General features: G+C 38.9%; 1 protein-coding gene and 1 long non-coding RNA gene across 3 annotated transcripts; both read left to right on the top strand.

The window, feature by feature from the left end:
• The first annotated feature begins 244 nt into the window (after positions 1–244).
• On the top strand, positions 245–16,089 carry TDX (tetraticopeptide domain-containing thioredoxin). 2 transcript variants are annotated; one of them, XM_082909317.1, is made up of 11 exons: positions 245–668; positions 801–837; positions 12,210–12,350; positions 12,438–12,525; positions 12,627–12,707; positions 12,814–12,878; positions 13,018–13,158; positions 13,316–13,426; positions 13,514–13,567; positions 14,243–14,273; positions 15,696–16,089. In XM_082909317.1, exons 1-11 carry the CDS (start codon positions 559–561, stop codon positions 16,022–16,024), a joined length of 1,188 nt encoding a protein of 395 aa, XP_082765443.1. In that variant the 5' UTR covers positions 245–558; the 3' UTR covers positions 16,025–16,089. The 2 variants fall into 2 exon arrangements, with proteins under 2 accessions (XP_082765443.1, XP_082765442.1); XM_082909316.1 differs by having other exon boundaries at positions 13,316–13,432.
• Positions 8,292–8,882, top strand: LOC145813639 (uncharacterized). Its single transcript, XR_014356833.1, has 3 exons — positions 8,292–8,427; positions 8,554–8,607; positions 8,751–8,882. It is a non-coding gene; the product is annotated as an uncharacterized LOC145813639 (long non-coding RNA).
• Positions 16,090–17,132: the final 1,043 nt, after the last annotated feature.

The following is a 17,132-nucleotide window of genomic DNA, read 5'->3' as shown; positions in this document are numbered from 1 at the left end:
TTCTCTTACAACTATTTAATTACATAAAAATTTACAAATTATCGATAATATAACTTTTTTTCATCTCATAAAATAGAAAAAAAAACAAAAAATCAATTAAAATAACAAAATTTCCAAACAAGGCCTTAGGCTTATTTTGGAAACCACGTAATAAGCTATTTATTTCAGTCGCATTACATTTTTATTTATTTTTTTACAATCTATTCATAATATTTAAAAAAAAAAAAAAACAAATTTATAAGCCAGACCAAAAAAACAAACACTTCTATACGATGCAAACCTCCACAAATTACCCCCACGGTATTTCCAAGCGGTTTTGCTTCGAAAGGGCACCGAAAGCACCTTCGCCTGGTCGGTTCGGTTCGGGTCGAACTGTGAAACAGGCAGCTTAAATTCAAGCTCAGGGTCTCGAGTTCGGTCGGGGCGGGGTCCGTGGGTGGACTTGGGGCAGCCCATGAGCCCACAGCCCTACTTCGCCGCAATTTTCGAAGGTTCGAGGCTAACTGTGTTTTGGACTAGAGAGAGAAAAAGAGAATAGAGAGAGAGAGCGCGGTGGCCATGGATGCTGAAAAGGTTGCAGAGCTAAAGAACTTCGTGGAGCAATGCAAATCCAATCCTTCGATTATACACAACCCATCTCTAGTGTTTTTCAAAACCTATCTCCAAAGGTAATATATATATATATTACTGTTTTCATAAATCACTTTCAAAACCCATCTCTAGTGTTTGTTATCTTCTAATTCTGCGTTTGACACCCCTTTTGTCTGTCTGTCTGTCTGTCTGTCTCTCTCTCTCTCTAGCCTTGGCGCTCGAATTCCACCCGCAGTCCCAAAATCAGTAAGCTCCAACATCCTTGTCTGCTTCAATGTTTTGTGCTTTTTAAGAATAATTCATTTATATATGTATTTTTTTTTAAATTTAAAATTTCTATAATGAGATGGTATGAAAATGAAGTGATTCCAACATGCTTGAAGATGTTTAATTGTTGTAAAAACTATGAACTGTTTGGTGTTTGTGTTTTTTTTCCAAGTTGCATTTGGGTTTAGACAGTTGGCTTTAGTTAATCTATGAGGATTAGCTTCTGCTTCATACTAATGGAGGCATAGTGGAGGACATTGCTCAAATAGGGTTAATCTGTTAGGAATTTGGAATAATGCTTCCCAACAATGGTTTTGTGGATTTTTTTTTTTTTTTAAGGGAAAAAAGTAACAGGGTTTATGAATTTGAAGGGGCTGCAATTAGCTTGGTTTTCAAAAGGGCAGTTTTTTGGACTCCTAGAAATTTCAATGCTGGAAGCACTGGCTGACCATTAATTTTTAAGGTTTTAGATATTCAATATTTGAATTGTTGGACAATAGGTAAGGGAGATGAATATATGCTCTGGGGTTTAGGGATTCAAGCAGAAATGGATTCATCCAAGAGATCCTTAAAGTAGTCTTACAAAACTTACCTGGCTAACCTCACTTTTGTAATCTTCTGCAAAGCTCCTCACTTGCTCTCCAGTCCTCGTGTCTTGTCATATAAGAAACTCTTGATCCAAAAATGTTGCACAGAACTCCTCAATCTGATCTCTGCTCCTCACGGCTCCATTACCCTACTACCAAGTCAAAATGCGTTGGTTTTTATGCAATCACTTATTATAGAAAACCATATATAATTGAATAAAACATGAAAATCTATATAAAAATAATGAGAAGATGGGTTTCAAAAAGTTTTGTGGAACTTCTATATCCCTTTTGTTTTCTTAGGGAAGTGGAAATTGATTCATGCAACGTTGAGACTTGGACCCGACCATCACACCGATAAGGGAGCACCTCATCTACTAGGTCAACCCTTGGTCTCATATTCCTTTGGCTTTTCTCTCTCAAAAGTGTATAGAAGTTTTTGTGTGTTTTGGGAAACTTAGTTCGATTACTTATATGTTCACATGGAAATTGCCAAATCTCTCTACAATTGTAACAAACCAAGCTCGATCAGTAACGACCTATGAAGCTTTTAGTGGTTCAAGCTTGAATAACCTGCTTGTCAATGTTTTTAGCCTAAAATGTGACCCAGGTGGTCTGATAGCTTAGTAACGACTTACGTTAACTTACAATATTTGAGGTTAGGTTTCACTTCCAGTTAACTGTGTGAACATATTATATTATTATCTGAGCTATTGGTTTGTAATTATTCTATGCCCTCAGGGCTTGTACGGGAAAGAGATAAACCTTCTTGTATAATCCTGTTGATCAAGTCTGCGATCCTCCGTACGACGTCGCTTTACTCCCTGAAAACACAAGTGTGAGCTAGCCGGCGGGTGTGTGCCGGAAACCCCTCCGATGCCTAAGTCAGAAAAACAGACAAGTAGACAAGAAGTTCTGTGAATTCGAGAATCAAAGTTGTGTTACCTCTCCATAGGTGATGTTTGTGAGCTTTTATAGGTTTTGCGTGACACAATCCTATTAGGACTTTTACTGCTCCATGCAAAGTCCTCCTAGGATTCATACTCCTGAAGGATAATGCTTATCCTTCAACACCCCCCTCACTGCTTAAACCAAGTGAGATGGTTCTTCCATGGCCGGCCTACCATACGACCGAAGTAATCACGATTATGCTTAACCGAACTACACTAGTTCGGTTCTCTGCCCATAGTTTTCTACAAACCATGGTATGCCCAAAACCGAACTATCTTTTTTCAAGGTTTAGACCGATCTAGTTTCACTGCGCCATGACCGGTATAAGTTCAAAGCACCCTTAAACCGGTCTAAAGCGTCCTTCAACCGGACTAACATCAAGAGTCCCTCGGACCGGTCTACCTTCTGGGCTTGAGATCGGGCTAACTTTAAGCCTCTTCAAGACCGGAGTAAGTTTATGGCCTCTTTACTCAGCCCTTCGTATTGAGGCCCATAAAGGCCCAGCTCGGCCCAATTCGCATATAAATTATCCTCTCAGGGCTCATCTTGTAATTGTCTCATCTTGTAATTGTTACAAACCCTAATCTTCATTTATATACATAGGGGATGATATCCTATCAAACCCTAAGCTGGTTACTCAAGCTTCATGGTATCAGAGCAGAACCTCTAGGGTTTCGGCTCACCCTTGTTGGTCGACCTCTGCACCAACGACACTCTAGGGTTCGAAACTTACCTAGGTTGATCATCTGCTGCGTCGATCTTCAGCTCGTCGATCCCTGTTTCGTCTTCATCACTCAGTCGCCTTCCTTTGTCGATCGTCACTCAGCCGTCTCTCAGTTGATCGTCACTCAGCCGCCTTCCTCTGTCGCCTTCGTCACTTAGCTGCCTTCCTCAGTCGATCTCCTCAGCTCGTTGACCTTCCTCAGTCGATCTCCTCAGCTCGTCGATCTCCTCCAGCAGTTCGTCAATCTCCTTCTCTGGTATACTCTCATCTCTGTTTGGTAAGAAGAAAAATATGCTCTACAACATCACGGTGGAAATTGAAATTCCTGGATCAAAAAGAACAACTTTGAATGCAATCTTGGATACAGGAGCAACTACCTGTGTTGTGGATTCAGATTCAGTACCAGAAGATGCTTTGGAGGAAAATTCTTATACTGTGGAATTTAATGGCATTAATTCACAGTCCAAAGCCAACAAGAAGCTCAAAGGAGGAAAAATGTATATTGGGGATAATTGGTTCCGAATTCCCTATACATACAGTTTTCCCTTCCATCTTGGAGGACGTATCCAAATGATCATAGGCTGCAATTTCATACGATCTATGTATGGTGGTGTTAGAATTGAAGGCGACAACGTCACATTCTATAAGAACGTCATTACCATACAGACTCGGCAGTCTGTTAACCTCCTGGAAGAAGTCCAGAGTGAAGATGATGAATTGATCATAGATCATTACTATGATCATCCTGAAGAATGGATCTTCCATTCAGTAACTGGGTCCATTTTTGAAGACAGATATCCCAAAGTAATCAAGCAACTAAACACATGTGGGATAATAGGTGAAGATCCTATGAAGTTATGGATGAAAAATCAAATCACCTGCAAATTGGACCTGAAAAATCCTGATTTCATCATTGACGATAAACCTATGAAGCATATTACCCCAGCAATGAAGCAGAGTTTTCAGAAACATATTGATCAACTGCTGGAACTAAAGGTGATTCGTCCAAGTAAAAGCAGACATAGGACTACGGCTTTCATAGTCCAATCAGGTACATACATTGATCCTATAACCAAAGAAGAAAGGCGAGGGAAAGAACGGATGGTTTGCAACTATAAGCGCCTTAATGATAACACTCACAAGGATCAATACAGTCTGCCAGGAATAAATACGATTATGGCAAAAATTGGCCATAGTAATATTTATTCAAAATTTGACCTTAAGAGCGGATTTCACCAAGTGGCTATGCATCCTGATTCAATTGAATGGACTGCATTTTGGACCCCTCTTGGTCTTTATGAATGGTTGGTTATGCCATTCGGTTTGAAGAACGCTCCTGCGGTTTTCCAAAGAAAAATGGATAATTGCTTCAAAGGCACTGAAGAATACATTGCCGTCTACATTGATGACATATTGGTATTCTCTCTTGATGAGAAAAGTCATGCTAATCATATTCAAACAATGATTAGTATCTGCCAGAAGCATGGGCTCATCTTAAGTCCAACAAAGATGAAAATCGCACAGGCCCAAATGGATTTCTTGGGCTCTACAATAGGCCATGGAGAAATAAAACTTCAGCCTCATATAATTTCTAAGGTGGCCAATTTTTCTGATGAAACTTTGAAGGAAACAAAGGGCTTACGATCATGGTTGGGCTTATTAAATTATGCCCGGGCTTATATTAAGAATATGGGCCGACTTCTTAGCCCCCTATATTCAAAGGTAAGTCCAAAAGGAGAAAGGAGATTAAATTCTCAGGATTGGGCCTTGATTCGACAAATAAAAGCCCAAATTCAAAAGCTCCCAAGCCTTTCTATCCCTCCTGAGGGATGCGTAATTGTCCTTGAAGTTGATGGTTGTATGGAAGGATGGGGTGGCATCTGTAAATGGAAGGCGGCATCAAAGGACCCCCACTCAACTGAAAGAATATGCTCCTATGCAAGCGGGAAATTTAACCCAATCAAATCAACCATTGATGCTGAAATCCATGCTTGCATCAATTCTCTGGAAGCATTCAAGATATTTTATCTTGACAAAAAGCAGTTAACATTAAGAACCGACTGTCAAGCTATTATTAGCTTCTTCAACAAAACTGCTAATCATAAGCCGTCTAGGTCTAGGTGGCTTGTTTTCACTGATTACATTACTGGTCTTGGTATTGATGTAAAATTAGAACATATTAGTGGTGCTGATAATGTTCTTGCAGATGCACTATCAAGATTAGTTTTCTCACTCTGTTTTGAAACAGAATGGCCAACCGAGGAGGATTTGGAAGGTACGGAGGTTCAAGCAGGCCTTCTGCAAATCGAAGAACTTATCCTCCAATGTCAAGAGACGAAAGGATTCAGCTCTCTCAGACTGAACCATCTCACCGCTGGATTGATCCATCGTTTCATCCCCTTGCTGCAGACTACCAGGCAACCCTCCAGCGATATGAAGATCATCTCACCTATGATTCCGGCATCTCCCTTGATGAATTCTCAGCTATACAAGGAGATCTCGCCGTCACAGAAGATGATGCTATCCAGCAAGCAAGGACCGCCATGCAACAACTCGTTAAAATCCAGCAGCTCAAACTTGAAGCATTTGCCCGAATGGCAGTCAGTGACAACACCTACAGTGACAACCTCCACACAGTGCACCAACAAACGCAAGAGCTCAAAGAGATTGATGGAGAATTGTTCGATGCCATTATGCTGATGCGTCTCTATCGCATTTAGTGGAAGACATGGTGGGCCCCCTTTTATGTAAATTATTGAATGGTGTGATGAGTCGTGTCTCTTTTCTCACTTCAATCACTACTCAGATTCCTGAGAAAAGCTGATGAGAAAAGATGTGTTCTTATCTATATAGTTTGTCTGTTTGTAAGATATTTGCTGAATTATGAACCTGTCATAATTGAGCATCTACTTTATTGTATTATTGACCTCGAATATGGAACCTGTCCATATCTTGATCAACTTGAGTCTGTCGTTTAGCAATTATGGAGAACGATTTCTATATTTAATTATCTAAGGCAGTATAATTCTTGAAGTTAATATTCAAGTAAAAGACATAGGCCCTATATCTGGCAGAGAGAAGTAAGTCCAGTGAAATCCTATGGTGAATGAGAATTTAATTGGTAAGAACTACTTGGACCTTGATTTTTAAATATAGTCTATAGCGTTTCCCTTTGGTAATTTTAAGACCAAGATAACTCAGACTAGTTAATATTTTCCTACTCAGACCAGTAAAGATGCTATGACAAATATATGGGAACAAAATATTAAAGAATGGTATGAGAAATCTGAAACTTCACGCCTGAACTACCTTGATCTTGCCTTAACTGAAAAGCCATCTTCAAAAGAACTAGCTCATAATATTGCTGTAATCTACGATAGAGTCTGTCTTCTGAGTAAAGTTTCACTTAAAGAATCTCGTAATCTCAGAAACATATTGATCAACTGCTGGAACTAAAGGTGATTCGTCCAAGTAAAAGCAGACATAGGACTACAGCTTTCATAGTCCAATCAGGTACATACATTGATCCTATAACCAAAGAAGAAAGGCGAGGGAAAGAACGGATGGTTTGCAACTATAAGCGCCTTAATGATAACACTCACAAGGATTAATACAGTCTGCCAGGAATAAATACGATTATGGCAAAAATTGGCCATAGTAATATTTATTCAAAATTTGATCTTAAGAGCGGATTTCACCAAGTGGCTATGCATCCTGATTCAATTGAATGGACTGCATTTTGGACCCCTCTTGGTCTTTATGAATGGTTGCAATGTTATCTTTGTGGAGAAGAAGGCCATTACGCTCGTGATTGTGTTAAAGATAAGAAGAATGTTAAACGAGTGGCTTTATTTGAAAACATTGAAGTCCCAGAAGATTATGAAGTTGTTTCTGTTCATCCCGAGGAAGACGATTCAGATGCTATCTATTCAGTCTCTGAAGGAATTGATGATACAGAACAAATTGGTGGGAGCATTGAAACAATCTATATGTTCCACGAAGACTCCAACAAATATCTGCTTGGGGAAGCGGGATACCTATGTCATGTATAAACACCGTACCAATACATATATAAATGAATAACTAAATAAATACAAAAAAAAAAAATGATTTATTAATTTTATTATGCTTTTATAGTTGTTATTGTGCCTGTTCTTTCACCACCACCTTCTGGGTTTGTGATTGCCACTAGTTTTGTTGCGGGTTCGGTAGTATAGTATCTATGGCAGATTTCACCAGTGTGTCCCCTACTTCTCAAACACTGAAGAGTGAGAGTCCCATTATACCTACTACCATGACTGAGAACCCCAACCCTAGTTTTAAAATCACCACCTCTTTATTTAATGGTCATAACTACCTAGCATGGTCTCAAAGTTTGACTATATTTTTGAAGAGCAGAGGGAAAATGGGGTATGTTGATGGCAGGGTACAGGCACCTAGTACCACTGACTCGGGTTATGATCAATGGGAGATTACCAACTCTTTGATTATGGGTTGGCTTATTCATTCGATGGTTCCTGAAATTGGTGAGGGCTACTTGTCTATAGAGACTGTCCAGGATGTTTGGGATGCTGTGGCTGCCACTTATTCCCACAAAGGGAATTTCTCACAAGCATTTGAGTTGCACCGCTCTATTGAGAGCTCATTTCACGGGGAGCAGACTGTTCTTCAGTATTTCACTTTCCTTACCAACGGCTGGAAATGCCTTGACCACCTGTAAGACTATAAGCCTGTTTGCCCTGCTGATTCTGTCGGGTACAAGAAGTTCATCGCACAGGAACGGGTCTTTAAATTTCTGGCAGGCCTAAATGTGGAGTATGATCTAGTTAGGGGTCGAGTTCTGGGTATGGACACTCTTCCTTCACTTAAATGCCTATGTACAGAATGAGGAGAGTCGCCGATCTGCTATGATGTCCCCTGTCTCTACTGACCGCTCAACATTACTGTCTACTTCTTGAGATGGCCTCAGCCTGACTCCCATCCTTCCGTTTGTTGCTAAGGAGTCTGTATTCTGTGATTATTGCAAGAAGCCGCGACATACTCATGAGACGTGTTAGAAGCTTCATGGGACTCCATCCGGGGGTCGAGGTGATCTGTCTGGTTCTCGAGGAGGTCGGTCAGGCCAGTCTAGAGGACGTGGTTCCTATTCCCGGGCTCATCAGTCTAGTGCTGTTGATACACTTGATTCTAATTCTGCTTCTGTTGGCCAAGCTTCTGATGCTGAGTTAGAGGATGCTTTGCGCCAATAGTTGGACTGCCGATCTTCTACTGCTCTCAGTACAGCTTCCTCGTCCTTTGCCCGCTCAGGTAACTTAGCCTCTTCTCTTTGTGTTTTCCTGTGTCATAAGTCTTTGCCTTGGATTATTGATTCTGCTGCCTCAGATTATATGTCTGGCTCCTCTGATCTTTTCTCTGCCTATAAGTCCTCTTCAGGTCAGGACAAAGTTAGGATTGCGGATGGTACTGTTTCTTCCATTTCTGGAAAAGGTTTAGTCCAAGTCACTCCTACCATACATCTATCTTCTGATCTCCATGTTCCCAATTTTTCTGTTAATCTATTATCCTTGAGTCGTCTTACCTAGAATTTGAATTGTAGTGTGACGTTTTTTCCTGATCATTGTCTTTTTCAGGACCTTGTCACGAGGAGGACGATTGGCAGTGGTAGTGCAGAAAATGGTCTCTAGTTCCTGGATTAACCGGACAAACTTGCTTATTCTTCCACCACGTCTTCTACTACCTCTGCTGATTTATGGCTATGGCATCGGCGTCTTGGGCATCCTTCCTTTTATTTACTTAAGCATTTATTTCCATCTGATTTCGCAAATCATCATGTGTCTGACTTTTTTTGTGAGTCTTGTCAACTTGAAAAACAACACAGAGCTTCTTTTGCTCCCAGTTTGAATAAAAGTTTAGTTCCTTTTGCATTAGTACATTCTGATGTTTGGGGTCCCTCTCGTGTTATGCCTGTGAAAGGTCATCGATGGTTTGTTACATTTATTGATGATTTTTCTCGTGCTACTTGGGTGTATCTCATGAAAGATAAGAGTGGGGTTTTCTCTGTGTTTCGCAATTTTCATAAGATGATTTGTACTCAGTTTGGGGCCATTGTCAAACTATTTTGTTCTGATAATGGCGGGGAATATATAGATTCTGGGTTAGGACAATATTTTTCTACTCATGGCATTATCCATCAGACCTCTTGCACCAATACCCCTCAACAAAATGGGGTGGCGGAATGCAAGAATCGACATCTTCTTGACATGGCTCGGTGCATGTGTTTTTCTATGAGTGTGCCTCGGTTCTATTGGGGCGACGCTGTTCTCATCGCTGCCCATCTTATTAATCGTCTCCCTACCCAGGTCTTGCAAAAACAAACTCCTCTTCACGTCCTCCTAGGTTCCCAGTCCTTGTTTTCTATTCCTTCCCAAATATTTGGTTGGGTCTGTTTTGTTCATAATCACTCTTCTTCTCGTGGTAAGTTGGACCCTCGCTCCCTCAAGTGTGTTTTTCTTGGTTACTCTCCTACTCAAAAGGGGTATAAATGTTACCACCCTTCTTCTCGTAAGTGGTTTGTGTCCATGGATGTTACTTTCTTTGAGTCCCAGTCCTATATCTTGTCCTCTCCGGTGTCACCGTCCTCATTTCCGGGAGAGCCTTGGTGTGAAGTGAGTCCTGTGCTTCCTATGGTGGACCCAGTTGTTCTTGCACCACCCTCTTCTACTGTGCTTCCTATGGTGGAATCAATTGTTCTTGCACCACCCTCTTCTACTGGGACTATAGAACCCAATGTCACCAAGGATAAGGACGGGCATGTTTATGTTCGGGACATAGACAGACAACAAGTTAACTGGATACAAGAGACCACTTCTGTTCCTCCACTGCCATCTCCTACTTCTGATGAGAGTCTAGGTAACTTTGAATCTCTTGAGTCCAGTGATCTTGATGTCCCTATTGCCAAGAGGAAGGGTGTGAGATCTTGTACTCAACATCCTATCTCACATTTTGTGTCCTACTCTCATTTGTCATCCTCATATAGAGCGTTTGTGTCCAATATTTCCGCTGTTAGCATTCCTAACCATTTTCAGGATGCACTTGCTACCTTTGAGTGGAAACTAGCCATGATTGAGGAAATGAAAGCACTTAGGAAAAATGACACTTGAAAATTGACTGAGTTACCTACAGGCAAACGACCTGTGGGATGTAAATGGGTATATACTGTGAAACACAAAGCAGATGGGTCTATTGAGCGTTACAAGGCATGACTTGTGGCAAAAGGGTTTACTCAGACATATGGCATTGATTATCAGGAGACCTTCGCACCCGTGGCTAAGATGAATTCAGTCAGAGTACGTCTCTCTCTAGCAGCTAATCTAGATTGGCCGCTTTATCAGTTTGATGTCAAGAATGCCTTTCTCCATGGTGACATCGAAAAAGAGGTATATATGGACATTCCTCCTGGTTTTGAGGATCATCAGACAGAAGGCAAAGTATGTAAGCCTCGGAAGTCATTATATGGTCTCAAACAGTCTCCAAGGGCTTGGTTTGAGAGATTCACTTAGGCTATGTTTAAATATGGCTTCAAACAGAGTCAGACAGATTACACCTTGTTTATGAAACATTCCTCACGTGGTAAGACTACAACACTTATTGTTTATGTAGATGACATAGTTCTTATGGGCAATGATAGTGGGGAAATACCTCTGTTGAAGAAATATTTAGCTAGTGAGTTTGAAATCAAAAACTTGGGAAGCTTGAAGTATTTTCTGGGAATTGAAGTTGCTCGTTCTAAGGATGAGATATTTATCTCACAGAGAAAATATGTGCTTGACCTGTTGAAGGAAACTGGGATGCTTGGCTGTGCCACCCCACTGGAACCCAATCAGAAATTGGGGGATGATGAAGGAGGAGAAGCTGTTGATAGGGGAGCTATTAGCGATTAGTGGGTAAGCTCATTTACCTATCTCACTCCCGTCCTAATATTGCTGTTGCTGTCAGTGTGGTTAGTCAGTTTATGCATGCTCCTCATCAGATTCACTTTGAAGCTGTCATGAGAATCTTGAGGTACTTGAAGTCTGCTCCTGGTAAGGGTCTTTATTTTTCAAAGTATGATTATCTTCGTGTGGAAGCCTATACAGATGCTGACTGGGCTGGATCAGTAACTGATAGGAGATCGACTTCAGGGTATTGCACTTTTGTTGGAGGCAACCTAGTTACTTGGAGGAGTAAGAAACAGAATGTGGTTGCCAGGTCAAGTGCAGAAGTTGAGTTTAGAGCTATGGCACAAGGTGTGTGTGAACTTTTATGGATCAAGTTATTGTTGAGTGATCTAGGTATTGATCAGACGGACTCTATGCGGTTATACTGTGATAATAAGGCCGCCATCAACATCGCTCACAATCCAGTTCAACATGACAGGGCAAAACATATTGAAATTGATCGCCATTTCATTAAGGAGAAACTCACTAGTGGTACCATTTGTACTCCTTTTGTCCAGTTTAGTGAACGACTTGCTGACATTCTCACCAAGGGGGTTGGGAATAAACCATTTCATGACATGTTAGGCAAGTTGGGCATGAGAAATATCTTCGCACCAACTTGAGGGGGAGTGTTAGCATATTATATTATTATCTGAGTTATTGGTTTGTAATTATTCTATGCCCTCAGGGCTCATCTTGTAATTGTTACAAACCCTAATCTTCATTTATATAAATAGGGGATGATATCCTATCAAACTCTAAGCTGGTTACTCAAGCTTCAAACTGTAGGCTCTCCAACACGTTAAACTCTTGCTGCAGTAATACCTAATGAGATTTTAGTTTATACATGCAAGATTTTCTACATTGAAGGCAGCCGGGAAAAAAAAAAATTACAAAAAATTCTTTGTACAACTTTTGGATTGAAATCAACCTTACAATTGGAAAATAAATGGGTCATTCCTGGTGCCACCTCACCTAATTGAAATTGTTTAAGAATCCACGCTCTGTTTGTTTGGGTTAAATTGAAAACCCATAGCCATAAATTTTCAAAATTAAAGATTTCTTTTTGTTTAATCTTGTAGCATTGTCTAATTACGGAGAATTCATCTACAGGATAAAGATGATGGGGAACATCTTGATGCCAAAAAATCCAACTTGTCAAATGATGATATATTGGATGAGGACATTGTCGAGTCTGATGTTGAGTTGGATAACATTGATGTCGTAGAGCCTGATAATGATCCTCCACAGAAGGTGGGTAATAGAATAAACCAAACTGGTTTTGGTTAAGGCTGTGCCTGCTTCAGTATTGAACAAGTTCACCTTGTTGTTTCATTGTAGATGGGAGATCGTTCTATTGAAGTTACTGAAGAAAATCGGGATGCTTCACAAATATTAAAATCAAAAGCTATGGATTCAATCTCTGAAGGTACATTAGTAGTTTCTTGTGGTTAACATTTTTCAACAAATCTTCTTGGCTATTGTTTTCTCAGGAAGTATATGTCTCAACAAGCTGTGTATTCTTTATAGATAAGCTGCATGAAGCCATAGATCATCTCACAGAAGCTGTCATGTTGAATCCAAGTTCTTCGATACTGTATGCAACTAGAGGTGACGCTTATACTTGTAAAGCCTATGTTTTTTCAGATCACTTGACTTTGTTGTCCATATTTCCTTATTTGTTCTTCCCTTGGAAAACTGACATTCTTGCTTTCAGCTAGTGTGTATGTTAAACTGAACAAGCCAATTGCAGCAATACGTGATGCTGATGCAGCTTTACAGGTTTGTTCATAGATGAGTTCCTATACATGCCTTAAAGAACTGAATAAATAAAAGTTTGAACTTTGAAAATGATCACTAATGATGCTCACTTTATTTCATCTTGTCTGACATGAATTAATGAATACATAATCTCGTTCAGATCAACCCTGACTCAGCTAAAGGGTATAAAATACGAGGAATGGCACGGGCCATGTTGGGCCAGTGGGAAGCAGCAGCAAAGGATTTGCATGTAGCGTCAAATTTGGATTATGATGAGGAGATTGGAATGGTGCTTAAAAAGGTTTGCCCCCCTCCATTCTCTCCTTTCCCCCCTTTTGGGTTTCACTTGTGTTGATGTTCTTGGCTTTTTCTTCTCTTCCCTTTCCCCCTCTCTTTTAGATCTCTGAAGGGTAAGATTTCATAGATACTATTAACTGTTTACAAGTTGAAATATGCAGGTTGAACCTAATGCACACAGAATTGAAGAACATCGGAGAAAATATGAACGTCTGCACAAAGAAAGGGAGCAAAGAAAAATTGAGCATGCAAGGAAGCAGCGGCGGGGTGAAGTACAAGTTTGTAATCCATGTCATGCAATTTTTTTGCATAGTAAAATTCCTAATGCTTACTTTGATACCTAAATGTTTGTGCTGCAGGCGAAATATGAAAGGGAAATGAAGATGGAACAACCTTCTGAAAGTAAAGCTTCAGTGAGTTTCTTACTTTATTCTGATGTATCCATCTTTGGTTACAGGATGCTTTCTGAGAAGTAGCTAGTAGCCACTTCTGTACATTATTTGTCATGTGCAATACATTTACATCATCATGGCCATCATTAAGGTCTAATGTGGCTGTAGTAGATTTACAGGCTTGTCAGTTTGGTACAAATTAGATTATGCGTATACTATCTATAACTGGAGCCCCACTTTTTCATTCCTGATTGGGCTCTATCCTGATAAATACCAAAATAGCCTCTGTCCATTATACACTTTACCAAGAATACGGTTGAATGATGAACAATTCACTTCAAACTATCTAGTTGGCTTGAATGCTGAAACAACTTCCTTTGGTGTGTAGCTTGGTGTCCTTGAGTTGGAATTTGACTTTTGTTCACTTGACCTGCCTGTTACCCACCCTAATTTCTTCTTTCATTCTCTCCCTCTCTGTCCTGAGCTATGCTGGTGGTGATCCTACTTGAAGGGTTGCAGCCTTCCAGTGATTAATCACAGTTTATTTTTTTAGGTCCTGTATCCAAATGATTGGGATAAGATACATCAAGTAATTGGATGATTATCCTCTGCCTTCCCATCTTATTTCTCAATCATACCTTTCTATTGGTTGTTAATCATTCTTTAAATGATTATAATCACACAAACTTGATGCAGGATCCAGAAGCTGCGTCTGCCTTGAAGGAAGGTATGGCTTTTGACTCCATTCACCATTTATTTCAGGATAATGCTTGCATCTTTCTCTTTATTAATTTCCTTCATTAGAATTCTGTTTCTTTCTTATTATTAATACTTTTGGAAGATATTACATATGCTATGAAGAATGGTGTGCTTTTAAATCCATTACCTTCTATTTCAGAATAATGCTTGCATTTTGCTCTTTGTTGAATTTTACCAAAATTTCCTCTATTATCAATATTTGGGATGATATTGTGCATCAATGCTTTCGTTTAGTGTCCACTCATCCGGCTAAGATTTGGATATTGTTCTTCATTGAACTTTTTTGTTAATATTTCCTTTCTCTATAACCAGTTATGTTAAGCATGTATAGACATTGACGTTGCGTTTTCTTCCCTTTGGTGTGATTGTGTGAAAACATGTGATGCTGGGGAATAGCAGTGAAAAGTACTAGAATCTTCTTTTCAAGAGAGGGCCCTGTATCTAAACAATCACATTTGTGCTTCTTGTAGTTATTTGTTTTAGATTATTAGTTCACTACCAATATGATAACTAGAATATTGATTATGTATTTGTACATGTATTCATGCTGCAAGAGTAGTGTAGCCTTTTTGTTGAAGCTCTCATTGCTTGTAGAGTAATTGAGTGACATTAAGGCATTAGGTGCTTTAAAAGTTCTTTGGAAGCAACAAGACCTAGTATTTGTGGGCTATTTGAATATTGGTTATTTAGGCTTTTAGTTGGAATGCAATACTTATAATTTATTTGTTCATTTGAATTCGATACTAGTCATTGAATTGCTATTATGTTCATTTGAGTTAAATACTACTAGTTTCCCTCCCAAAAAGTTATTTGTTTCCAACGTTACACTAGTGGTGAGATTTACATGACTGTTTATTGAGATAACTTGAGATACATTGTAATAATCTTGGCTGATTACCTTATTTTTATAATTTTTTTTCCCTACTGTCCAATAATGCGAAACTCAAGTCTTCGTTGCTGTCTGAACTTCCTGCAACTCCTATGCCAAAAGTATTAACTATTTTTATTGTAATTTTCTAGTTATTCAGAATTATGCCATGCGGTTATTTATCAAAAAAAAAAAAGAATTATGCCATGGGGATCAGTTTGAAGGTCTTATTATCATGTAACTTGTTCGTGCAATGATCCTCACTTGTTTTTCTTCAACATAAAGAAAGTTTGGCCATCTGTTTATCAAAGCTATAATTTTATTTTGAAATATTATTTTACATTACCTTGTGCCCAAATTTCTTGTTCTTGACATTGGAATATCCTACATTATCATCTATTCTTAGCTGCAGTTAAATCCTAATTGAAGTTTCTGAAAAGAAAACCAGAGTATATGTAGAAATCGCTGACAGCATTGTAAGGATACGTTATACAGATGAACCTTTTTTTTGGTGATTTACAGGGCAAGTTATTGGCATTCACTCTGCTGGTGAACTGGAGAAGATGTTAAAAGCTGCTTCAAAGTCATCCCGCCTGGCAGTTCTGTACTTCACAGCAACCTGGTGTGGGCCCTGCCGCTTCATTTCGCCTCTTTTTACAACCTTGGCTGGGAAGTACCAAAAAGTCGTATTCTTGAAAGTTGACATTGATGAGGCAACGGATGCGGCAGCACGCTGGAATATAAGCAGCGTGCCAAGTTTCTTCTTTATAAAAAACGAGGAGGAGATTGACAAGGTTGTTGGAGCTGACAAAAGTTCACTCGAAAGGAAGATTGCCCAATATGCTAGCTAATCTTGATTTGTAACTCAAGTCACCAGGCTTTTAATACCTGTTATATAGTTTGTTCCTGTACTCTAGATCACTTGTATGTTGCAACCAATGTGTCCCTTAGTCATAATTTGGTCCTTTTGTGTTGTGGTCGTTACATATGGAGAGATTGTTCGATAAACTTTCCTTTATTGTACTTATAGTGACTTAGGTCTCGTTTGGGAACTGACTGTTTTACTTTAAAATTAAAAAGTTATTGAAAAAATTAGAAAGTCTATAATATATATAAAAAAGTTAAAGATTTTATTTTTTCTCTATTTTTGTACATCTTTTCATAAAAAATTAAAAAAATCATTCTAAACATTATTAAGATTGATTTTGAGTGATCTTCAAAAAAAAGTCAAAGATTCCAATGGATGTGTTTGGTTTGCTTTTTGACAGAGTGAATTCAAAAAAAAAAAAAAATTGGGGAGAAAGTTTAGAAATTTTTTTGGTTTGTTTGGTTGTATGTTTTGAAAGTAGTTTTAGAGTTTGAAATGATTTGATATTTTGTTGTAATTGAGTAGATGTGTATGAGAGAAAAAGTGATTGAGAAGAAGAGAAGAGAGAAAAGAAAGTGATTGATTGATATGTAAGAGAGAGAGAGAGAGAGAGTGATTTTGGAAAATTTTTAAAAAAAATCAAAAACTAAACAAAATTTTGAAATTTTTTTTCAAAAACAACTCTTCCAAAAGCAAATCAAACAAAGCTTATTAGTTTTTTTTTATCTTATATTTAATCAAAAAGTTAAAAAATTACTTATGTAAATGAAGTCTTAATTCTAATAATTTCTTGTTGCCTTAAGTTTCCATGCTTGAACTAATGTGTATATATATAGATATACTAGCGGTTGTGCTAATCCACTGTGCGTGCAAATTGCAAAGCTATCTCTTCTCCATCTGCTCTCTCCTATAGTTTCTCTCTGCTGGTTTCAGATTTGTGAGAGAGAGTTATTATCCCCTGCAATTGTGATAAGACAAAAAAAAAGAAAAAAAAAACCTGTTTCATAGTGAGAGTGGAGGAAGTTACCAATGCGTAAGAAGTCGGTCAGTGTTTTTTTTTTTTTTAATTTTTTTATTAAAATGTGACCCAA

The sequence above is a fragment of the Camellia sinensis genome, chromosome 15 (genome assembly GCF_055761805.1).
Source record: "Camellia sinensis isolate YWXY chromosome 15, ASM5576180v1, whole genome shotgun sequence".
Lineage (NCBI taxonomy): Eukaryota > Viridiplantae > Streptophyta > Magnoliopsida > Ericales > Theaceae > Camellia > Camellia sinensis.
The sequence above is the reverse complement of the archived record's forward strand: the minus strand, read 5'-3'. Positions and strand labels throughout refer to the sequence as shown.